Consider the following 26,709-nt stretch of genomic DNA (forward strand, 5'->3'; position numbering starts at 1 on the left):
TTGTCTGCTGAGGCTCAGCCAGGCCTTGGCAACAGCCAAAGCAGCCTTGGAGCCATGGATGGGCCCAAGACTGTCCTTCAGATGTACTCGATGCTGGTCCTAAAGGAATTTTCCAGGCTTGTGACAACAGATCCTGAAGAACTGAGACCAAAGCCCTATGATTTTCCATGGGAGCTAGTGATATGTGTAGCTATTATTGGACTTTTTTCTGTTCTACTGATTTTTGTGGAGAAGTTTTCAATCCGTTCGAAGCCGACTTTACGCAAGAAGAGAAAAACATCTTGCTGTGAAGCTTTCTGGACTAATTGAGGAAAAATGTAAGTTACTTGACAAACTTAGCCTTCTTCAGAAAGAGCACGATGGCTTGCAGTCATCGTTAAAGGACGCTAGATCAGTAGAAAGACACCCTTTTGAGGCAGCCTCCACAAAGGTGGAAATATCCAAGTCGAAACTGGAGGAAGTTCTCCTTCTAGGAAACCAGCTGATAGAAGAGAAATCTAAACACTCAACAAGTTGAATTGAATGTGGAAATGTCAAAAATGATACATTGCCTGGAGGATGAGTCAAAAGTTCTCAAATCCAAAGTAGCTAAAGCCAAAATAACCTTAAGACTCCTTCAGGTCAATGAAGCACATCTTAAGGACTCAACAACAGATGTTTGGAAGGAAAACTCCAAACTTCAAGAAAGCTGTAAGCAACTTTTACGAGAAGCTGAAGCATGCAAAGAACAAGTGAGTGAACTTAATAAACAGAAAATTAAGGGGGAAGACTCTGTGGCACATGCAGAACAACTTCTAAGTACCAAGGAAGATCACATCAGGTCTCTAACTGAATGCTTGCTAAAGATGAAAGTCTGGCCTATTCTTCAAGAATATGTGACAGATAACGGGCACTTGCCATCAGCAATGAAGAGTGGATCAGGAAATGGCACTCTCTTAGATAACCAGACAGAAGAAGCCTTGAGAAAGCTGATGTATGCTGTGAAGTTAGATGGTTCTTTAAAAACCTTAGAACAAGAAAGGAACAAAGTTTATACACAGTTGTGTGACGTCAAGAGAGCAAGTGAAGATCTTACACAGCATATTAAAAATGTCCAGTGTGAACATGAAATTTTACAGTGTGAAAATACCCAGTTGGAAGTTGAAAATAAGAAACTTTGGCAGAATATTAAGAAAATTAAAGAACTGTATGAGGAGAATGGAGTGAAATTCTACATGAAATTTATGGCAGAGGATCATTACCAGCGAGACATAGAGAAGAAAGTTTCCAAAGCAGAAGAAAAGATGAGACAGGCGGCTGAAGACCTGCAGACCTATAAAAATACAGCCAGAGAGCTCGAAGAAAAATTGGAGAGAACCAATCATTATTATCAAGAGCAGATTGTTTCCTATGATCAAAAAGCTTATTTTAACTCCTTGAAAGCCCAGGCTGCTGAAAAACAGCTCAAGTATTTTAGGAAAGTCAATGCTAGCAAGAGTAAAAAGTTACTGAAAATGTACTTGGAATTTGAACATTTAGAGAAATTTGGTATTTCAAACGCAGCATATATCAGAGAGCATTTTCCACGTGATCCCTCACCATTGGGTGAACCATCATCAGAAAGGAAAGCTTTCCTGTCTCCAGTTTTCTTGGAAGGTCAATTCAGACCTCCACCTTTTCTTCCTCAGGGAGAACAAGGCTCCAGAAGACCAGAGAATCCTGTAGAGCATCACATTAGCAATGAAAGAAGACAATCAAGCAATGACAGGGTGACTGTCCCTCGTAGAGCACCTCCTGAGACTGGATCCCTGTCTCCTCCATGCAAACAGGATGGAAGAATGATTTTCCCTCCATCAGATCACCCGTGTACTGATCCAGCTCTTCCTCCACAGAGACATACTTCATATGTGCCTGTTTCATCTCTGCCTATGGAAAGTAAAGTAGTGTGTCCAGGTTTTGTCCCTCCTGTCCCAGGTCCATTCTTCCCAGTGCATCCAAGCCCCGGACAGTATTTTGTCCCAAGGGATTTCCGTGGCCCACCATATCCCCCAGTTCCAATGAGAAATGTCCATTCACCGAGGGGTTTCCCCACTTGTCTTCCCCCAAGAGCTGCATATTCCCCTGCTGTAGCCACATTCTTGAAGTAGAAGTGAGTTTTCTTCAGGGTCAATTCCACCTTCAGATGATCCTGCAGCTGAACCTGTAGAACGACAAGAAGAGACTTGGCAGTGTTTTCATCTCTGCATAACTTTGACTTCTCTCTTGTTTTTATGTAAAAGAACTGCTCTTATGTGTCATTATTTACCTTCAATGTAAGATTTAATAGAAGCTTAATACTCCGGATAGTATTTTATGAGTAGGTGATTTAAATAGGATTCTTATATTATTTCCATTCTGTTTTATTTAGATAGTATGTTTTGTTTTCATTTTGTTCTAGATAAGTTTTCATTTGATTATTTAATCTATAATTACATAAACAAGAATTGGAGTTTTATGTAGGAAATCTTGCAATGGAGCTTTTCAATTCCACAGTTTATGTATTTAGACCTAAAATACATTTAGTACAATGATAGACTGTAAAAGTAAGGTCTCTTTAGATTCTTTTCACTTCTCTCACGTTTTCAGTTAAAATTACTACTGTTAGTCATTGCACTTTATCTCAAATTAAAATAGAATTATAACTATCAGAATAAAATTTTATAAGTAGATGATTAAAATAGGAATATTATTTTATTCCATTCTATTTTATTTAGCTATTTTGTTCCTTTTGCATTATACTCTAGATAGTATATCGATTTGAATTTGATTTTTTAAGGCACTATTACATCAGTAATACTTCGAGTTTTATCTATTTAACCATGCACTGGGCTGTTTAAACTCCAAAGGTTGTGCCTTTATGCCCAAAAATGTATTTAGCATATTTGTAGACCAACAGGAAAGTACGATCTCTTTCAAACTCCTTTTGACTTCTGTCGTTTTCAGTTTCAGTTACTACTGTTACTTAGTAACTATCTGAAGTTGGACCTTAATAGAATGATAATGATGAGGATGGTATTTTATAAATAGATGATTTAAATGGGAATCTTATCTCTTAAATTCCATCTATTTTATTTAGATATTGTATTTTATTTTCAGTTTTGGTCCAGATTCTATAACCTTCTTGACTATTTAATCCACAAATACATAAATAATATTTGCAGTTTTATATATATCATCTTGCAGTGTCTGTATTTTAAACTCCAAAGTCTGTGTCTTTATGCCAAAACAATGTCTTTACTATAATTTTAGAACACTGTGAAAGTAAGGCCTCTTTTCAAAGTAATTTTGACGTCTCATTTTCAGTTTAAATTAACTATTGTTATTTAATCATTATACTTTACATCATATTGAAGTTTAATAACATTTCATTCTCAGGATAATATTTTATAAATTTATGATTTAAATATGAACTTATTTTTTTAGATAATATATTCTCTTTTCCTCCTAGGTAGTTGAAGTATTTTAAATTGATTATTTAATACACTATTATATAAGTCATCGGAGTTTCATGAATTAATCTTGCATTGGGGTCTTTCAAACTCCAAAAGCTTTGTGTCTTTATGCCAAAAGTTTATGTACTGTAATTGTAGTCCAATGGGATAATAAAATATTTTTTCACAGTAAAAAAAAATTAAGTCGAGTCAAGACTAAATGAATTTCTGGAAAACATAGAGGACATTTTCATGGACTTACCTTGAAGATACATGCATTGATAAAATTCAGACCATTAAGGAAAGGATTAGTGTTAATACCTATGTGCATACATGCAAGCACACACATTCCTCATGAGTAGTGAAAATCAAGCTAGAGATTAGGAGGTACTTAAAATGTACATAACCAATAAAGGGTAAAGTAAGCAGAATGTAAAGTGCATGCTTAGATCTTTTACAAAAGAACAAACACTCTAGTAAAAATTTTAAAAATGAGTATGTGAGTCCAAAATAAAATTGGAAAATAAACAATGTAAGCAGATCATCATCCTCATCATCCTTGCTGAAAGTCAGTGAAACACTAAGGATGAGATAAAATTTCACACCCACTCGATTAGCAAACATTTAAGGTTTGTTTGCCTATTTCCCCATTTTTAGGAATAAAACAAGCGATAGAAACTTTATCTTTCAATGTTAAAGGATCTCATTCCCTCTGAGCCAGGACTTTACTCTGTGATAATCCGTGGAGAAACTCCTGCACACAGGCAGAACAGCTAGGTACAAATATGTTTATTGCCACAGAGTCTGAAGAAACAATACGGTAGTTTATTCTTCAAATGTAATGATGAATGTTGATGCCAGTGAAATTCTATATAGCAATGAAAGTGAATATACTTCTAGTAGAGTGTGGGAAAGATTTTCACACTCAGAATCCAAAGGAATTTCATTGCAGTTATGGCTTACCTTATCCATAATTTCTTGGTCACAGGTAATTTTTGACATGATCCCGTGTTTGTGACTTTAAAGTGTACACAGGTCTTTCTATTATATATAAGTGATGAAATAAAGATAAAGTTGTGAGACCTACTCAAATTTCATCCCAGACAAGGGAATGGACCAGGAGAACATAACACTATGTAAAATAACTCAGATGTTGACATTTATTGCATTATCTCACATGTGCAGAATTTTTTAAAGTATTACAGAGATGAAGAAGGAAACAGTGTTGGTAATGTGCAGAGAATATGGAGAAAATAGGGAGGTGTGAGTCAAGGATACACTAGAGCATGAGTGGAATGAAGAACAGATCTAATGTAGAAATGAGGACTGTAGAGGCGAAGTTGGATTGTGTTAGGTAATTTGTTTAGGGGTGGAGTTTATTCAGCACTTGGGATCACGACAGTGAGATGAGGATTATCCCGTGAAATGATAACACGTTAATGTGCTTCACGATAGTGATGACTGTTATCTTTATGAATCCCATATTTCAACCTCAAATATACACAATAAATTTATTTTTAAAATAATGATGTAAAAAAAAAGAAAAGGGAAAGGCGCTCTTATTATTCTACATGCAGGGAAGTCACCTTGGACTACCTCTGTCAGATTGGCAATAGAAGGTGCCTAGCTCTGCCGTGGTTGTAGAGAACCACCATCTCAGATGATCAATTAGCCACTGTCCTGATGAGAAGCTCCAGTGAGACTCGAAGGAGTGCAGGTTCCCAGGGAAATGCAGGCTCCCTCCTACAAAGCAGGAGTTGAAAGGCCATGGCTGTGCCCAGCAATCCCAGTTGCCTCTTAAAATTGCTATAATAGGAGATGTGCCTATTACTTCTGGATAGCACGGGAAGCCCAAACTGTTTTATTAAATTCTGTCTGTGTGTTCAAAAAAGTCCTTTTCTCTACTGGATTATACGCATGATTGTATTATTTATACCTTGATATTCATGGATACAGAGAAGTAAATACATTCATTTCCTGTGGTTTACTGCCTTGAACTAATCAATATAAAAATGTGGATTCTTGGGGTGGTTGAAGATGGGTAAGGTTTGGAGTAAAACAGATTAGATTCAAATCCTGACCCACCACTCAGTATCTGGGTAATTTGAAGTAAGTCAACACAAAGAAATCCGTGGATGTGATAATTGAGTGTTTTCCATGTCTGAAAGTAGAGCTCCCTCACAGCATTGAATTTAGGAACTAATCTAGTAGTGTGTAACCTGCTTTAAAAATTCTATTGTATAAAAATGTAGCATTCATATTTGCTTTTGCTCCTCTTCTTGGTGCATGGGGAAGTTTATTTCAGATTTCAAATCCAGGCTACACTGACATCACAGGCATGAACCCTGATGCTCACACATCTGCTTCCTTCAGCTCAGTGCATGTGGTCAGTGCACCAAACCTCACAGTCCTGCTCATACCAGGTACATCTGTCATGCAGGACTGAGAAGAGTGAATGTCCATTCCTTTGAGGAAAAAATTAGCAACAAATGTCTTCATGTGGAGTGAGGGCGATTGCCCTCCCCATTTCTCAATTGTCAGATCCCATGATTCACCCCCACAGAAGGAGCTGTTCTGTCCTTTCTAGCTGAGTCCTCGTTTTGCTGATGCTTTCTAGCTCTTGTCCACTCACTAACATGCTTTACATATCTTTGACTGCCAGCCAATGATGATTTGTGGTGGATTTTAACTGAGGACTGTCCGATTCTTGAGGTCATGTTCTGACTGCTGTGGTGTACGTAGTCCCTCTCTGCCCTGGCTGGAATGGCCCCAGAGTGAGGCAGCTGGTGGGCTGTGGAGCCAGCCAGGTTTGTTCTGAGTGAGGTTGGGCATGGGTGGGTGCAGTTCCCCTGGCAGGGCCTGGTCTTCCCAACATCTCACACAGCCCCTCTGCATGTCCTGAAATGCTTTCCCAAGTGCGTTGTCTGGGAGGAACCTGGAGCAGGTGTCTCCTTGGCACTCCTGTACATGGGGTTTGGGCTCAGACCCTGTTGTGGGGAGACTGCCCACCTGTCCCTCTGAGAGGCATTGGTGTGGGGTGTTACCTACTTAACTCCCTTGATGGGTAGGGGAGGAGGCTGGTTCATTGACTTCCCAAGTCTGAGGCTTTTCCAGGTGACTTACTGCGTAGTGATTTCTAGTTGAATTCTCTTGTGCTCAGAGAATGTGCCTGTGTGTTTCAGCCTTTTGAAATGGATCAAAATTTGGTTCTGAACTGCATATAGTCCAACTTACTTACCAACTGTTCCCGAGCATTTGAGAAGAATGTGTGGCCTGTGGAGGTCACGGGAATGCCTTACCGATGGTATCCAGGTCACGTGGCTGGTGGTCGTGGACAGTCTCGCTGGGTTTGTTCAGCTGCTCTCTGAACATGATATGGAGTCTCCAGCTGTGAGTGCAGACTTGTGTTTCCATTTTTAGTTAGTGTATTTTCAAGTTGTATGTTTCAGAGTTCTGTGTGATAACCATTGGTGATACTGCCTGGTAAACCAACCCTTTGATCACCAGGAAATACTTCTCTATGTTTGTGCCCTTTGTCCTGAGGTCTGCTTTGATACTGCAATGGCAGTGTTGTCTTTCTTTGCTTTCTGTTTTCTTTCTTTCTCCTTTCAGCTCTTTGTGTCTTGATTATTTTCTTCCCTTCTCCTATATGCATGATGCAGTTGTGTCTGGCTGTTTTAAATCCATACCCACAGTCTCTGCCTTCTAATTTTATAGTTGACCCCATGTATATTTAATGTGATTATTGACAGGGCTGGGTTTAGAGCCAGCATCGTGGTTTGTTTCACAGGACACTAACGATCTTAAGAAGTCCCCTTTCTCTCCCAGCCCTACTCTAGTGGAGGTGGAAGAAAGGAAAATGAGGTCCTGGCTTAGAAGGCACAGTGGCATCAAGCCTGAGCTCAGTACATCAGTCTCTTTTCCCCCTTCACTTGTTCTGCACTGAACTCCACAGCTTTCTTTCTGGTCATGAACTCACTGTGTGTGTCCAAGACTTCTTCCCATGGCACTAACAGGCCACTTTGACTCCTGATTTATGAAGGCCTCTCCCTCCCTCAGCTCCCTGCTCAGGGCCACTTCCTCAGCCTCCCAGGTCTGTTTTCTTCTGAAGTAACCTTGGCTAACTCTTTGTCTCCCATTAAGGCCAGAGCTTGTCTGCTGTGGTCAGTGGCCTGGCCACACAGCCAGCACATACAGGTGATCTGTTAATTTGATGAAGGAGAATGCATGGGTTAAATGGGGTCACAAAATGACAGAGGCCTTCCTGTTGGCACGGTGACCTTGTGGGGGTGTGAGCCCAGGTTTGTGGTCATCTGAGATGAGGCACCTGGGCTGCCTGCCCTGGGCACGCTGGGAGGACGGAGAGACCCCAGTGTTTGATTTGCCCATCAGGGAATTGTGTATGGGCAGCAGCGGCCAGGCCAACGAGTGGGCTGTGTGAGATTGTTCTCCCCATTACAAAGGGGTAAACAGTGAGCTGTGTGTGTCTGAGGGACATCCCCAGTTTGTCTGTCTCCAGCACCATGTGAGGTAAGATGATGTTTGGGTACAGAGCTCACTGGTGTTACACATCTCTGCATGGATGAAGGCACAAAACCAGCTGTGAGTGTTTATGGGCAATTTAATGCAGTTCTCATTCTCTCCCCACCCTGCACAGGCATATTGCTGTTTGGATTCTTTGGAGTGTAATTTTGTTTCAGGCCCTAAATACTCCAGCACCCTTCACCTTCAGACTGAGGTTTCAGTAATGTGAGGATGGGGGGTGTGGTGTTTCTGGTTGAATGTCACTTAGTGTGCCGTTTCTGTCTGCCGGGTCTCATGCTTGCTGAAGCAGAGTCCTCACTACTGTTCACACCAGAAGCACGGGTTCCTTCCTGGTGGTCCTCAGGGCAGATCAGGCGTCTAAGTATGTTTTTGTCAGCGTTGCACAGTGTTTTAAATTTTTCTTAGTTCTCAATGTCTCAAGAAATTATTCAAATGAGAGCATGAACATTCAAAGAGGTATTGCACAGCAAAACCTGCCAGTATGAAGTACAGACATGGTATCTCATGAGAGATGTGACTGTGACTAAGGAGTGCATTTCTGAAATAAAATTGGCAAGGCTGGGATGTAGATCCATGGGGGAGTGCTTGCCTAGAGTGTGTGAACCCTGGATTTGATCCCCGGTACTGCAAAGAAAAGCAAAAAGAACAAAAATGTGCACTTGAAGCAGGTTTATGTGAGTGCAGTAGAGAGATGACTGTGTTGAGTCATTGTCAGTGTGGGCAAATCCAGTGTCACCTGTTACAGGAATTTCCTTGAGTGTGCACTTGAGGAGGATGGCATGGGTAATCTCCATGTAACCTAGGACCTGTGACCACTGCAGACCAGAAGGGGCAAAGCGGCTCCTGTTAGCCAGACCTGGCCTCAAGGCTTATTTGCTTTGTCCCCACTGTAGTTTGCATAGTTGGATGTGGAAGATCTTCTAAAGTACCACGTGTGAAGGGTTTGTCTTCAGGGTGGTACTGTTGGGAAGTGTGGCTAGAGTTCATTTCGGTATTTTCTCTCTCTCTCTCTCTCTCTCTCTCTTTCTCTCTCTCTCTCTCTTACACAGGCTACTTGAATTCAGGATCCTTCTGCCTCACTCTCAAGATCACAGGTGTACACTACCATGCTTTCCTGTAATGGGATTTTTCTAGATTGATTTTGGTCTTGTTATGATAAATTTTAAGGACATATATGAATTTTAAATAATAGAAATTTCTTGATGGATCTGGATCTCCTAGAATGACAGTGACCTGTAGGGAATGTGTGTTGTAACTGTGCTTTTTTAGTGTGGATTTCATCTGAACCATGGAGTTCAGTTTTTTAAAGGACCCCTGCAACTACTTCCATTGAAATTCAAGCTGGTGACCTGGAAAAATGAGGAGGTTTTCATGCCATTACTCATCATCCAGCAGTCCCTGTTGGGCCACCAGAGGACACAAACCAGACCCTGGCCTCTGGCAACACCACTGCATTCCAGAAAACACTAGACTTACAGTTAGCTTGTTCAAAGCCAAGGAGAAGCCAAAAGAACTGAGACGTGTTAGAAATTCATTAGGCATCTCAGCGGTGCCTGCTTATGAAGGAAGACACTGTGGGGATTGCAAGAGAGTAAAACATGTTTTTAAAATGTGTTTTTAAGAGGAATCGCAGGGGTAGATTTATTCAAAGCATATTATATATCCAGGGGAGAGTCAATGGTGAGGATCAAGGAGAGGGTGTATTTAGTGTCTGGTTCATTCCTGGTAAAATGGAGGTCAGAGGGTTGTTACTGTAGGGCTTCTGCAGCCTTTATTCAGAACCACATCCGATATCTTGCAGAACACTGAGCAATGCAACCTGGGATACCAACCCCACCTCACTCTGAGAAGAGATCACCACACCATGTGACAGGAGATGTGAACTGACTCCTCTCACATCCAGGTGGTGGCAGTGACTGAGTAACTGTCCCATTCCATTTGTCCCTAGTGTACCCAGCTGCCTGAGCTGGTCTGAATTCCTCTCTCTAGATTTTGGCACTGGAGCCTTTGCCTTTGCCTCTAGGACTTGATGGGAGGCTCTGTAACTGCCCCACCTGATAGGACGCTGTGCTACTGCCCCAAGTGGTTGTGTACTCTCTGACTGTCCCAGTTGGTGCCAAGGAACTTTGGCAGGGGCTGTGGTAGGTAAGATAACTACTTCCACCTGTCACCCATAGAGACCCTGGTTGGAAGTTACGATGCTCCCACTATGTGGTCTTCAGGGATGGACACCCACCTTTCTCCAAAGCAGTCTGTGTCCTTATGCGCTCTCTTCAAAAGCTCTATGGATTTGGGACTTAGATGACCCTGAGGTCTTTTTTGTAGACCGATGTGGGGTTATTTGAACCAAAATTGAGCAAGTCACTGTCTGAAAGATAAGTTCCTGCTTTGGTGACTTTGGGGATATAGGATCTGCATTTACCTGACTGATACTGTCCATGACAGGGCCACTGTACCATTTGCTGCCATCTTTTTCCTTTTCTGGTGTAGTTAATTGATGAGGCATTACTTTCAGGCACTGACTGAATAATATCTGAAGGTGCTTAGGTGATTAATGTGTATAAGGATATTCCCCGTGCATTATCTGACTTACCTTCCGAAACCGTATATACTTCTGGCTAGGGCTGCATGGGCTATCACTCCACCAGTCATTAGGCCAAAAATTGGCAAGTTGGGAAAGGATCACACAGTTCTAGTAGACTCCTGTCTTTTCTCACTGGTCTGAATTCCTTTCTCTAGATTCTGGCACTAGGGCCTTCACCTCTGCCTCTTGGAGCTGAATGAAAACTCTGTGACTACCTGACGTGATTAGGGGTTCTGTGACTTCCCCACCTGTTCAGAGACACTGTGTGACCTACATGAAGGATAGGAACTTTGAAAGGACTGTAATAGGTAAGACGAGTACTTCCACCTGCCAACCAAGGACACCCTTGCTGGAGCTTCTCAGGATAAATCTGCTGTTCCATACCTGATCGTGTAGGAGAATCCCAGGTTTACTGAGCTTTTAGAGAAGGTGTGCACATGTAAGCTATGGTTCATTCTCCAAACAGTGTGTGAGGTAATGAGGGGATGCGCTATGGATAAAAATGGGTGACACAGGAAGGAAGAGTATGAGGAGAACAAAATAGTCATATAGTTTAGTCCATGTTAGTTTATCTCAACTATTTTCACAGAACTGCTGCTAAAATAAACCTGAAGAGATAAGAACACATGATTTGTCATACGCAGTCATGTTCGCATAGGTACTAGGTTGTGGTGGGAGTCCACACACTGCAGAAGCCCTGTGAGGTGTGCTGTGCAAGTCTGTAGACTATGATATATGAAGAAGTTGGTACAAATGCACAATTATTAGGGTTTTGTAGAATCATGGGTGTCTTGTAGCAGAGAATGAGGAAAAGATAGAGGGAGAGAATTTAGACAAAGCGAACTGTGATGGGAGACAGCACCATTGAAGCTGGTGAGAAAGAAAGCTGTGAACACAGCTTATGGTCAAATTGTGTTTGGCTTTCTATTTCAAGAGAAGGATATTTGGAATATCTTGGCCTCTTCCATGTTTTCTATGAGACTTGGTTGACAGATACAATCAGTGTGTTAGGAGGATTAAAGGAGTCTGTGTTTAGGGTAGAGATGCACAGAGAGGAAGGAGTTGAGAGTACAGGACTGAGACACCTCCTGCCATGATGCTGAAGGTGGAATGGAGGTCAGAATTAGCAAGTAGCCAGATGAAGTTTGGAAGCAGGTAATGGGGAGGACAATGAGGACCTGTGACTTCAGAAAGTGGAGGGGATTGAGAAAGGAGAGCAGTACCAGCTGAGAAGGCCTGTGAAGCAAGGGCTATTTAATGTGAGCACTGGAGATCCAGATGAGCACTGTCTGGATTTCAAGACAGAGAAGGTAGGATATGAGCCTGTTGATGTTTACTCTTCACACACAGAACAGGAAAGAGGCTTGGCATTCTGGAGACTCAGCCATCTGGACTGGAACTGATCAGGATTAGGAATCAGAAGTCCTGGCTTCCACTTGCAATCCTACCATTAATTATGTCTTGATGTCCCTAAGGTGTTACAGCAACTGTAGGCACTTGAGATTTAAGGGAATCTCTGCTTCCTGTAGCCTGGGTGAAATTGAAGGGACACAAAGGGATCCATGTGAAGAGCAGCTCCATCCAAAGAATCCAGTTCTTTATTCCTGACCAGTACCCATGCTGAGTAACAAAACACCATAAGTTTAGTTTTTCAAGCAAACTTAAGTTGTTTTTCTTTATGTTATACTTCAATGAAGTATCATTAGTTGACAAATAGCCATGGGCAAGTGTTCAAACAAGAGCCATAGTATAACCTGATGATTTTATCTGTGACTTTTTTCTTAGATTGTGGAACATATGTGTGCTAGATAGATCTTCCAAGTAATGCGTCCTCAGCACATTATCTGTCATTAAGATGGTTTCCTATGGTGGAGCACCCCTGTAATCCTAGCTACTCAGGAGGTGGAGATCAGGAGGAATGCTGTTTGAGATAAGCCCAGGCAAAATGCTAGAGACCCACATTCTCAGCAATAGGCTGGGTGTGGTGGTTCACACCTCTAATACAACAATGTACAAGGCATATGTAGGAGGCTTTCCCTCAATTTATCTAAAAATTAACTAAGGCAAAATTGCTGGAGACACGGCTCAGTTGCAGAGCTCCTGCCCAGCAAGTATAAAGCCCTGAGTTCAAACCCTAGTTCTGCCAACAAAACAAAGACCTATCCTTAGCAAACAGCTCTTGGTCTGCTGATTACAGGTGGTTGTCAATGGCTGTGCTGCGTCCCCATGCCTTGCTGCCAGCAGAAGAGGAAATGTAGATAGCTATGGCAACTGCATTTTTTTTTCAGTGTTGAAGGGATTCAATGATGAATAAAGAGCAATTTCAAATAGAAAAAAAAACTGGAGGAGTAATTTCAAGTTGTTTATCCAAGACTAAAAAATCACCCTAGGCAGGGTAAGTGGGTCAGGGAAACCATTGTGAGTATAGTACCTCTGGAAGAATCCATGATGTTAAGCAGGAAGGAAAGGAGATGTGATCCCTGGGATATCAAAGGCCTGAGGAAAAGGGAGAAGAAAAACCAGGAAATCATATGTGAGTTGTCCTGATTGCTGGGGTGGATGATTTTGTGGGAATTGGTTAGAGGATGTACATATCATGGGGACAGAGAGGTGCCTACGAGGAAGAAAGTTAAATCACTAAATTAAGGGGAAAACTGCTGAGATGTGAAACTAGTTTTTCCCTGATTCATGTCAGTCACACTAGACAGGGCAGGTCTAGGAAAAGCTAGACAGTGCTCCTGAAGGAACAGGGTTAATATGGACTGTGAATCTGTGAGGGTCGGGAGGGATTGGTGGATTTGTCATGAAGAAAAGTCACAGAGTTACTTGACAGGTGGATGTTAGTATTCTGGCCTTCATGACAGGTAGTTTTTAGAGCCAGGTAGAAAGAGAAGACCAAGATCTCCAGTTATTTCTCCTATGGACTTGAAAGTGTTACTGTTGGGTAGACAGACATGAGTGGGGCCTGAAGGCAAGAGTGGAACAAGAGCCGTGAAGGGACAATCAAGGACAACACTCAGCCACCCTTGGGATGATAAGGCACAAGTCCTTCACTCAGGGATGATCAGAGGCAACTCTTGCCTTCAGAGAATGGTCAGGGTCAGTATCTCCCTACCAGAGGCTCCATGTCAGTGATCAAGGAGTTTGTGCAGGACCTAAAGCCTCCACTCAACTGGCTGGCTTAAGTGTTACAATGTTTTAACTAGAGGGAGTTCTGGTGAACTTCACAGACAACAAAGGGTGAATGTAAAAATTAAGCAGAAGAGCAAAAGCTCCCACAGGAAGGGAGGGGTTCTGAATAGGTTGCCAGTAAGTAGCAGAGTCTACTTTAGATATAGTTCTGGGAGTAGCTCAGTTTACATGCTAATTAGGTGCATGAAGGGCACTGTGCTCATTGGCTGATTGCAGAGCTACTATGTTCACCTTATTAGCATCAAGCGCAACCAGCAATTCCCATGTAGGTGTGTCCTGCCCTTCTTCTCTCTTCCTTAATTCTCTCCCCACCTCTTAGGTCAATAGGAATGCTCCAAGAAAACAGAATATTTTTCTCTTCACTTTGAAACAGTTTGATGAACTTGTATGCAAAGCTGTTTCAGAAGTTAAGTGGTTACTGTGTGGACTTCCTGTGGAATTTCCTGGGACCCCTACCTATTCTACATATTCTTTTTTTTTTTATTCTACATATTCAACAGTGGAGTCACACACAGAGGCTAATCCAGCCTCAAGTGGTCTAATGGGCATGAGTACTAAGATACACCCTTTTTGATAAGTAACCTTTTCATTTTTGTTTTCTTAGTGGAACTGGGGTTTGAACTCAGGGCTTCATGCTTGCTAGGTAGATGCTCTACCACTTGAACCAGCCCTGCCACATTTATGCTGTGGCTTTTTTGGAGCTTGACCTTAACTGCTATCTCTGTTCATGCTTCCCAGCATACCGCAGTTGACAGGTGTATGCCTCTGCACCCACCTTCTTCACATTGAGATTGAGTCTTGCAAATTTTTTCCGGGGCTGGCCTGCATGTGGGATCCTCCTGAGCTCAGCCTCCACATCAGCTAGGATTACAGGTATGATCCAGCAGCACCCAGCTACCATGCATTGTAATACCCTTGGCTCTAGGGCCACTTGTGCAATTTGCAACGAGCCTCGCTGAATTTCTAAAAGGGAATTATATTGCTTGGATTAAACATTCTGTGGAACTTTCTCGATACATTTCATGGCCCAAGGGAGAATTTGGTCACATTTGGCTTAAAAACTTGAAGGTTTAGATTGTTCCCGTGGCTTCTTACATGAAACATTATTATAATAGAAAGCACGTGTGGAAGTTTTTAGGAAATTAGGCTTGCCCTTACCTCACTGCCCTGGCTGGTTACCAGTCTCTGGATGTGGGGATACCCTATTCAGCATGTATCTATTTTGTTCTTGTGTTCTAAGCTCCTAAAGATGTCAATACTTTCCACTGTAAGTGGCTCGAGTTTGACATTAACTGACAGAAGAAGGACCAGTATACTTTTTGTGTGTATCTGTATAACTTTGAGTTCATAGACACTCCATAAATCTTCAATGAAAGAAATGTAATTTATGTAAGATTGCTTAAAAAATAGATACTCTTTGATGCTTTTCTTGAGTGTCTGTCACCTAATCCCTGAGCTTTAATCCAAGTCTGTTTCCTTTGGTCCTTCTAATTGTGTTTACCAAACCAAACTTCATAATACCAAAATACATAAGAAGAAACAATATTATAAGGACATTGAGGTACCTTTAGTAAGACATAGAGGAAACATTTCTCCCAGGTGTCATTACCAAGAACATTTCTAATTGTTAAAGAAAATTTGATATATATACACAATGGAATGTTACTCAGCCATAAAAAGAATGAATGAAATCCTCACATTTGCAGCAATGAAATTGGAACTAGAGGACACTATGTTAAGTAAAATAAGCCAGGCAGAGAAAGACAAATACACCATGTTCTCACTCCTTTAAGCAGCTAAAAAGTTCTACCTCATAGAAGAAGAGAGAACAATGGTTACTAGAGACTGCAAAGCATAGAAAGGATGATGGATTTAGAGAGATTAGATAACAGGAACCAAAAGAGATAGGATGAATTCATTCTGCTGTTCCAGTAGTACAGAAGAGTAACTGTATGTTACAGCACTATGATATATTTCAAGGTAATTAGAAGGGTCTGAATGTTCCCAACACATAGAAATGATGAGTGTTTAGAGAGATAGAAATGAAAAATACCCTGAATTTGTCATTAAACATTGTATATCTGCATTAAGCTGCCATACTGTACGTTTATGGGAAATATGTAGAGATATATGTCAATTTAAAAAATCCTCATGAGGCAAGATATGGTGATTCACACCTGTAGTCCCAGCACTTAGGAGGTGGAGGCAGGAGGATCACAAGTTAGAGGACAATCTTTGCTGCACAGTCCTAGTCTCAAAAAGAAAAGAAAACAGTGATATAATTATTTAATGATGTTAACCTTCATCTCTGTTTTATCTCTATTAAAATTTTCTATTTTAAACAATGTTGAAAAGCATATATTCCCTTTCCCCCTCAATCTCCTTTACCACTGAATTTTATTTGTAGTTGACAATGTCAAGGGTATTGATTTTACTCATATACACACACTTGGTTATCACTGTTGGTTTGTCAGTTTTGTTGGCATCCTTTTTTCCTAGCTATTTAACTTAGGAAAATGAGCGTATGAACTCTATCAGGTAAGATTGTTTTTTTCCATTTTGCCTTCCCAAAAATGTGTTGAATATGACATTTCAACATTTTCAAGGCATATGTGGATTACATTTTCTTCTGTCACTGTTTTAATACTAGTTTACATTTGGCCTGGTAGGAAAATTCTGGGCATACTTCTAATTTTTTGCATATAGATTTTTAGATCATCTCTGGATTAATATGGACATTTCTATAAATTTGATGGGTGTAAAACTTTGATTGAGATAAAATAATTTACTTTACAGGTCAATGTTGTCCTGTGACCCATGAAAACAGGGCTTTTTCCCTGCCTCCACACCTCAGGATACTCCACACTTTGACATTCCTCCCTTACATATTCTATCACCATGTAGTGGTTAGAACCCTCTGGGAAGTAGTGCTGTATAGGTGAGTGAGCTACCCTGGCCCCAAAAAGGTCCAGGTCCTCCTTTGTCACCTGTTTTCCACTCTATTCTGCACATGGAGGTCTACCAGATGCCTTGACAAGCTCTGACCTTCTCACCTTCATCAGCCACCATGGCAACTCTTTCATGAGATTAAACTTTTTATTGTAGTTAAATATACATAATACAAAATTTACCCTTTAATCATTTTTAATGAACAATTCCACTGTATTAGTTACATTTGTGTAGTTGTGTGACCATCACTATTATCCATCTCAGGAGCTTTTTCATCATCCCAACCTGAAATTCTATATCTATTAAAGCATGAATTCCCTGCTTCCTCTCCCCGCAGGCCCTGATAATCCCATCCTACCTTCTCTTCCTATGAGTTTGATTATTCTAGGTGCATAATGTAGTTAGAATGATACAGTACTTGTTCTTTCCGGCTAGCTTGTTTCACTTAAAGTGAAGTTTTCAAGGTTCATCCTGTTACAGCATGTGTTAGGATTCATTTCTTTTTGAGAATGAATAATAGTGCAGTGGGTATGTGTATGCCACACTTTCATTCTTCTTTTTCCCTTTGGTTATCTGTTGAGGGACACAGGCTGCTTCTAACTTTTGGCTATTGTGAACAATACTGCTCAGAGCATTGGTGTGCTAATACCTGTTCTGGTCCCTACTTGCATCACTCATGAGTGTATGGCCAGAATTAGAATTGGTCAGTCATATAGTAATTCATGTTTATTTACTTATTTTTCCAGTACTGGGGTTTGAAGTCAGGGCCTACACCTTGAGCCACTCCACCAGCCTTGTTTTTTGGGGGTTTTTTTTTTGAGGGTTTTTTTTCAGGAGACAGTTTTGCAAATGATTTGTCTGGGCTGGCATTGAACCGCAGTCCTGATCCTCTGCCTTCTGAGAAGCTAGGATTATAGCTATGAGCCACCGGTGCCCGGCTTTATGTTTAATTTTTTGAGAAACTGATACATTGTTTTCCATAGCCGTCCTATTGTTTTTACATCTTTACCAACAACATACAAAGATTCCTCATTAATGCTTGGTCTTTTTAAAAATTAACCATCTGAGTGTGAAGTAGTTTTTCACTGTGATTGAGAATTGCATTTCCTGATGACTAGTGAGGCTGAGCATATTTCCATGGGCTTATTGGCCATCTGAACATCTTCTTAGGAAGAAATGTCTAGTCAAGTGATTTGACCATTTTAACACTGAATTGTTAAATATTGTTTAACATTGCTAAACATTGAATTATTTAACATTGACTTGAATTGTTCACTTTTTGGAATATATATATCTCCACAAAAATATTTTCCTAGACACATCCTGAAGCAGCCCTATCAATTTTTCTATTCCAGTATGAATACTGTAGAAATATCAGATTTATTTTTTCTCTCAATTGACTTAATCCATTTACCTATCTTCTCAAAGGATTCTGTATCTTAGACTTTCACAGCTTTACCAAGGACTGTCTCAGTGCTGACCTGATGTAGATCAGTTTCTCAGACAACATGAATATTCTTTAAATTTGTTGAGGTAAAACTTTAATTTTAGGAATGCTTTCTAATAGTTTATTTAAAAATTTGTGTTCTATTCCAGCATTTTCATTTTCTTCCTTGAGTACTTCAACTTTATATTTTTCTTTCTTTTTTTTGTTTTGTAAAGTCTTTAGATTTCATTTATTTCTGTTTAAATTTGTTCAGTTCTGTCATCTCTTTCTTCTTCTTCCCTAAATGTGTATTATCCTTGTCTCTTCTTCCTTGTGCCCACCCAAGTTTGCATCTTTGCTGTGAGAATTTAGTCATGTTTCCTTCCTGGTGTTTTCTCATCTTTGCTGGGTCGTACTGTGTGTGCAAACCAGGCATGGTTTAGGTCCTGGAAGTAAGGTTTGCCATCAAATGCTTCATGACATTTTATTTACTTAAGTTCATAATTATAATTTCTTTTTCTGTCTGCTAATTAATTACTTCATTAAGGAAACACTTTAATATTTTTAATTGAGTGGCTAATCAGTGAAAGGCCTAATAAAGAGCATTCTGGAAGAGTAAAAGGGTAAGACAGTGCTTTTCAGAGTTTTCCAGAGGCACTAATGTCTCAGGGGACACAAGCCAGCAGCAATAGCATCTCCTAGGAATTTATTAAGTGCAAATTGTTGGATTTAGCTGAAACTTGCTAATCAGACTCTGTGCCCTCCTGGTGATCTTAATGTACACACGTAAGAATCCCTGGTATCATTCATGCTTCTGTACATTTTTAAAATAAATAGTGGATCTCTGTGGTGACTGGATGAGCTCAGCTTGTAATGATCCTAAAGTACAACGTACTATACATTTTTAGACATTTTTTCCACCATAAAAGGAAACAAATTATAATGGGATTTGCTGAGTGTAGCCTTCTCTTTTATAGAGTTTGAATAGGGAATCATGAATTAGCTTTAATATCAAGATCAATGTTTTCTTTAAAGCTTACCAGTCATGGAAATTGTTAATAGAAATTTGGATCAGGGCTTTCCTTTATGGGTATAGAGCCAGAGGAAGTGAAACTCCCAGTCTTCTATTTAATGAGAATAAAACAGATATCAACATAGATGTGCAGCTGTGAGTAGGAAAAGAAGTCCAAGAAGAAGATATCATGGGAATGAGAGATGGAAGAGTTTTACTGTTTTTTTGGCACTAGACAAACAGAATGAATATTTGTCTTCATGACGCTGTGGTATTTCCTTCAACCAGACGGGAGTGAAAACCATCTATCAGAAGCCTAGATATCTGCAAATTTTAGGCATAGAGACAGTCTTATTCATTTTATCTTCAGTGAGTGATGCCTTTTGAGGAGGGAATTCTCTTGTTTTTCACTTCATTGGGGGATTTGGTTGATGCTTAATTGACAATTGGATAAGAGTTCATGGGACATAAAACAGGTAAGTTTAGGATGGGAAATGTAATGATGCGCTTAGGGACAGAAACAGAGCTCCTAGAGAAAAGCAGGGAGGGAGAATTGTGCCAACGTGACTATCAACAGAGGAATGAATTAAAAATATGGCATATATGCACAACAGAGTATCCAACCATAAAGAATGAGGTCATGTCATTTTCAGGAGAATGAAGGGGAAGAACAATATTTAATTAGGTAAGATCTTGTGACAAAATCAACAACTACAAAATGGTCTACATCCTTGGCTCAAAACCTCAGGGGTTGACCATCAAGGCACCACCTCATTCTGTTGCAAACCCCAACCAATTAAGAAGCAGTTTCTTCCCTTTATGGATTATCCTCTTATCCCAAAACTGCTCTCATTCCCATGGTCCCACTCCCCTTAGCTGTAGTCAATGAAGGTGTAATGTAAAAATTTATGTTTTCTTTCCTCCAATTTGTCATAATACAATAAATAATCTCTTAGACTTTTTTTTTTTAGTCTACTATCTAGACTTGCTACTGGTAACTGAAGAAATTTGTTTCAGAACAGGTTGTTTTGGGTTCACATCTGTAATGACTCAATACATACCTTTATTTCAGAGATCTGACAAATAACTTTGGTTTAACAGTTTCATGTCACCAAACAAAAACTGAGTTGGTATCTGGACATACAAGAAATCAGGAGAGGGTTAAAATCCAAATTCCAACTAGGTCAGCTGAATTAGTATGATAATGAAGTTACCTCTACTTTGACCCTGGCAAAAACCTAACCTGTAGTGAGATGCTGTTAGCTATCAGTTATTTTTCAATTGCTCTGTCTGTCTTGACTTACAAGAAAAGTAACTTTAAAGTGATTGATCTACTTTTTAAACTTGTTTCTACTTTTTAATCTCTTTCCTGTCTCTGAAACAGTAACAGGGGTCCCAAGGATTAATTCCTACAGAAAATGCCATACTAGGAGTAAAATGGGTCTCCTGATAAAGCCCTGATGACAGAGGAAATACTCATCTCTCAGGAGAAAGGCTATCTCTGTATGCAGATTTCCTGGCTTTCCTTTCATCTTTTCTACAAATCCTACTACTGCTACAGGTAAGACCAAAACAGATTAAGAATTTCTCCCTCCTCTGGTTTAACCAAAACTATAAATAAAGTAATTTTTCCTTATCTCTCTATTTTTTGTCATTTTATCTTTATGAGGGTCAACATTAGGAACCTCATCCAGTCTTAATGTCTGGGGCTCTGGCAACAAAACCAAATTCTCCCATCAGAACATATATTCTACATCCTGGAATGAAATGTTGCTTGATTCTAGAATTTAAAGTAAACCAAACACAGATCTTTACCTTAATTTGTAATTTTGTCCTTTGACATTAACCATCACAGACATGCAAGTTAAAGTCACCCTGAGAAGGATGGAGATTTCACCTCACACCTGGGCAATTATCAGAACAAATTAAAGATAAAAATAAATGGAGAAAAGAGGCCCTTGTTGATTATTGATGGGAATATAAATTACTACAGTCATTATGAAAATCTTTGAGAGAGATCCTAAAACAATTAAAATAAAACAATAAAATAAAAGATAGAATAAGCTCCAGCAATATTGGCACTTGTGTATGTTTTTGTTATGGACAAAGACTTACAGATAGGTGAGAAAAATAAATCCTGTTTGCAACCCAGAACTCATTATTTAATATGAGTTTGACACAAAGAAGAAGGAATATTATGGGACTTAAGACAGTTTAAAGTGATGAGGAATTGATAACCCTTAAGGTTGGTTCTAAGAATAAAGAGTTGATAATTGAAAAGCATTAAAAAAAGATCCAGCAATCCTGCTACTCCACATACCCAAGGGAACTGAAGCCAGCATGTCAAAGAACTATGTGCATTCCCATGTTCATTACAGCATTCTTCACAACAGTCAGATATGGAGTCAGCTTAAGTGTCCATCAACAAATCAATGAATAAAAATGTTTATTCTGCTGCTCTTGGATACAATGTTCTGCATGTCTTTAGGCCATTTGGTCCATGAGTAATTTGCATCCAGTATTTTCCTATGTATTTTTGAGTTGATGATCTCTCCAAAACTGAGAATGGAGTATTGGAGTTCACCTTCATTATTGTATTACAATCAGTCTTTCCCTATTTATATTTGATACACATATTTTAGTGCTGAAATAAGAGGTTATTGGCATGGAAAAATAGATCTGTTCGTTACACAAAACACCATGTAAATTTAAATCATAGATAAGAAAAAGCAAATACTCAGCCTTTCAAGAGAGCACATGGAAGAATATCCATAAGGGCCTTATAAGGATCAAACCTTCAGGACATAAAGGAAAGGATTGTATTAAATGCCCATGGGTGCATGTACACACACACACACACACACACACACACACACACACCCCTTAGAAAGTGAAAAATCAAGCTAAAACTTAGGAGATAGAAGCAATGTACCTAAACTAACAGACAATTAGCATGCAAAATATAAGATACATCGTACAAATCTTTTAGAAGTGTCTAAGTAGCCTAAACAGTAAAAACATATATGAGCAGATAAAGTAAGAAGATAATTGAATGGGCCATAAACATCATTAAAAGTGACAAAATATGTGAGATGACACAGTAGCTCTTCAAAAATAATGATTAATCAGTAGTATTTCATGCAATTGTGTGTAGTGAAATCAATGAACTCCCAAATCCTTCTTCCTCAGTGTAGAAACCAGTGACAGCTACTTTAATTTGTTGCTCATTTCTTCATATTTAATATCATTATTATATATTTTATTAAAGTGTGTTCACACTCAGAATGAATGGAATTTTATTTTAATTATGACTTGACCAACTTCCTAATTTCTTAGTGATGCACAACTTATCAAATTGTTTTTGTGGCCTTTAACTATCTATGAGACTGTGTGTTATTGTAAGTGATAATAAAAAAAAAGTTGTGAGTCTGCCTAAGTTTCATCCTAAGCAAAGAAAAGGAAAATTTCAATTAAGGATTAGTGATATAGGAAAATAAATTTGCTTTAATGATTGCAAACAATGAGCACCATTTAACTAATATCCATATTGCCAATATATTTTCAATATAAGTGTTACAAAAATATAATGGGTAATGCAACTTTTCTTCTTAAGTACTTGTGGTGGAGGTTGAGGGAATGTGGCTTACATTATTCAAAAAAGATTGTGCAAAGCAATGAAATGCACATAATTCCAATGAGTTATATACCCCAAATTGACAGAATATTATGGATTTTTCACCAAAATTTGAAATTTAAAAACTCAGCTGTGGGCTATTGATGTACCTAACTAGTAGAGTACTTGTCAGGCAGGCACAAGGGGCTGGGTTTGATCTTAGCACAAATGAATGAATAAATAAATAATAAGCTCATAGAGCTGAATACTAAAAATACATTCAGTATATTTACACATAAAATATACTACACTCAAGTTGATTAAAAAAAAAAGAGACTGTGATCTCTGCATTTGTGGAAGATAGAATTTAATTTTCCTTGTGATTCCAAAGGGGGAAAGAAGGATGGATATATTGACACTTATGGAAAACATAATTTGGTTGTGCATAAGGTTGAAATTTTTACTAAGGCAAAGAGGAGTCCAAAATCATAAGTGACTGTCTGAGAGGTAGCAAGTTTCCCTTTCCTGAGAATTTAACAGGATCTATGCAGCCATCATTAGGATCTGGTATAGAGAATGTCTGTAAGTCAGGTAAGGGCCTCAGAAGTTGCTCTCAAAGCTTGTATACCATCCTATGCTTTCCAACATATTTCTTCTATCTGCTTCTTAAGAGCTTAGGGTTGCACATCCCAATGCCTAGAGTACATGGGGAAAATGTGCAAAATGTGGCTGGTTGGTTGTAGCAGCTATACACTCCTTCAAAGGGGGCCCAGCTGTTGCTATGATCCAATAATGCTGAATATTTTGAACTATCAGAACAATAAAAATCCAGATATTCATATGGATTCTATTGATTTTTATATGTCATAAAAATTCCACAAAATAAAACTGTTGTATTGGTCAAACAGCTTTTCAGGGTGTTGCCAGATTGTGATCTCTGTGCACCCAGTTGGACTAATCCCTTCCCTTTCTTTGCTACTTCTACTGAAGAGAGCAACATAATCTGTAGAAAATTTCTTTCTTTTCTATATTTCCATGTATATGGTTAGCATCCTTATTTTCTTTAAAATATTTAATTGATTTTCCTTAAAATTACTAAAATCAATATGTACATATAACTCATACACAAATCTTCATTGCAATCTTATTCATTATAGTAAGAATGTGGAAACAATTCAAATGTTCATTAATAGATGAATTAATCAACAAAATATCTTATATCCATACAATGGAATGTTATTCAGCCACAAAAAGGGCAAGATGATACATGCTACTACATGGATGGACTTCAAAAACTTTATACTAGAGAGGAAAAGTAAGACATAAAATATTCCATGTTGTAAGTGTCAATTAATATGAAATGTCCAGAAATAGCAAACCCCTAGACACATAAAGTGCATTAATCCTGACTAGAGCTGAGGATGAAAGTGAAGACTGAGTGCAAATAGGTATGAGGCAAGTTTATGAGTTAATGTGGATCCTACAATGATGGATGCACATTTCTGTGAATACAGTAAAAGCCACAGAATTTTATCTTTAAATATATTAACTGTGTGATATGTGAATTAAGTCTCAATAAAACAGTAAAATATTTTTTAATTATGATCATATGTCTCTTGGGTAAACATATTATGTAAGCAATTAATATTAAACCATTTCTTCATAGTCCAAACATCATAGTGTGTACTTACAGAAACCTGCTACATGTACCCTACTACACACCGAGACTGTGTACAGAAGAGCATATTATTGGGGAGGTTCGATATGGTGCATTAGAGACACATAGCACTTTCCAGAATCTTCATAAATCTAAAACAAATGGCATGTATGTGACTGTGGGAAGATATGGGTGGCATAGAAAAGCAAGGGAAGACAATGAACAATAGGCAGAGACCAGGGAACGTTCTGAAATATCAGTCATTAATTCTCCAATCAAAAGTCACAGACTTAATGATTTGATTAAAAAAGAAGATCCAATTGTTTCTTGTATACTAGACAAACACTCCACTCATAAAGATACACACAGACTGAAAGTGAAAGAATAAAATTGACATAGTGATAAACTGGAACTTGGAAGCAAGCTGGAGTAGCTATACCATATCTGACACAGTAGACTTCAAGCTAAAAGTACTTGGGAGAAATGCAGAAGGTCACTACATATTAATAAATTTTATAAAACAGATACTACTAGAGAAGAAGCAACAGAGAGGTCCAGATATGATAAAATATTAGGTGATGTCAACAAACCATTTACATATCCAGAGATACATATAGCTATCTGGAGGAAAACAACCAACAAACATCAGAGTTAAACTGAACCACAGATCAAACGGACTAAACAAACATGTACAGATTGTTTCATGCAGTAGTTACAGAATACACATTCTTCTCAGAAGTCCATGGAACATTTTCCAAAATAGATGACATTTTAGCTCATAAAGTGAGTTTTAACAAATATAAAAAAATCTAATTTCCTGAATCTTAACAAACCACAATGGAATAAAATTAAAAATGAATAGCAAGAGAAAATATAGAAACTGTACAGCACATTGACATTGACCAGTACACTCTAGAATGATGAGTGGGTCATTAAGGGAGGAAATATAACATTCCTAGAATTAAATGAAAATGAAAACACAACTTACCAGAAACTATGGGATGCAGTAAGGGAGCACTAACAGGGAAGTTTATAATTTTGAGTACCTCCATTCAAAATAACCAGAGAAATCTCAAATAAATGACTTAATAGGGCACTTTAAGATCTTAAAAAAACAAGAACAAGTCAATCCCCAAATTAGCATATGAAAAGAAATAATAAAGATCAGGGCAGAAATTAATTAAATGGAGATGAAAGAATAATGTAAGTATTCAATGGAACAAAAAGTAGGTTCTTTGAAAAGAAAAATCATATTGACAAACCATTAACCACACTAAACAAAAACAATCAAAGAGTAGACACCAATTAATTAAATTAGAAAAGAAAGAGGCAATATTACATCAGACACTACTAAAATACAGAAGATCATTAAGGAATATTGGAAAACTTATTTTCAAATAATCTGGAAGAAATGGCTAATTTTATAGATAGAAATTAAACCAAGAAGACATTAACAACTTAAACAGATGTATAATGGGCTGAGATTGAAGCAGCAATAATGAGTCTTCCAACAGAGAAAAGACCAGAACTGGACAAATTCACTGCTGAATTCTATCAGCTCATAAAGGAACTAACACCAATACTCCTGAATCTAGTCCATAAAATAGAAACTAAACTAAGTATACAATGCCAGTAAAACCTAGATACCAAAACTGAACAAACATACAACAACAAAAGAGAAAACTATAGACCAATTTCCTTTATGAACACAGAAGAAAAAATTCTTAATAAAGTAGATCGAATTCAACAACACATTAAAATGATCACCCACTATGATCAATTTTGTTTCATTCCAGAAATGCAAGGGTAGTCCAACAGATAGAATTAATTAATGTAACCAGCACATAAATAAAACCACGTTCATGTCAATAAATGCAGAGAAAGGCTTTGACAAAATTCAACATCCCTTTAGGAAAAAGTCCTGAAGAAGTTAGAAACGGAGGTAATATAATGAAAAACCTATAACTAATGTCATTTTAAATGGGGAAAATCTGAAAGCATTTCCTCTCATGTCAGGAATGAGGGAAAGATGTCCAATTTCTCTCCACTCTTATTCAATATAGAGCTTAAAGTTTTAGCCATAGCAATAAGGCAAGAAAAAGAAATTAAAATGATACAATTAAGAAAGGAGGAAGTGAAATGATCCCTCTTTGTATTAAAAGACCCTAAAGACTCTATTAGAAAACTCTCAATCTGCTAAAAACTTTCAGAAAAGTAGCAGAATACAAAATTAGTATATAAAAACCTTTAGGTTTTCTATGTATGAATAATAAATGTTCAAA

At 38.6% G+C, this 26,709-nt stretch overlaps 1 protein-coding gene and 1 pseudogene across 1 annotated transcript; both read left to right on the forward strand.

Annotated features, from left to right (window-relative positions):
• Positions 1-539: 539 nt before the first annotated feature.
• Positions 540-2,126, forward strand: LOC109677596 (melanoma inhibitory activity protein 2-like). The gene has a single exon (XM_074057394.1). The coding sequence runs from the start codon at positions 540-542 to the stop codon at positions 2,124-2,126; it is 1,587 nt and encodes a 528-aa protein (XP_073913495.1).
• Positions 2,127-21,234: 19,108 nt separating this feature from the next.
• LOC141418379 (small nucleolar RNA SNORA40) lies at positions 21,235-21,354 on the forward strand (annotated as a pseudogene).
• The last annotated feature ends 5,355 nt before the right edge of the window (positions 21,355-26,709 follow it).

This window comes from Castor canadensis, chromosome 16 (genome assembly GCF_047511655.1).
Source record: "Castor canadensis chromosome 16, mCasCan1.hap1v2, whole genome shotgun sequence".
NCBI lineage: Eukaryota > Metazoa > Chordata > Mammalia > Rodentia > Castoridae > Castor > Castor canadensis.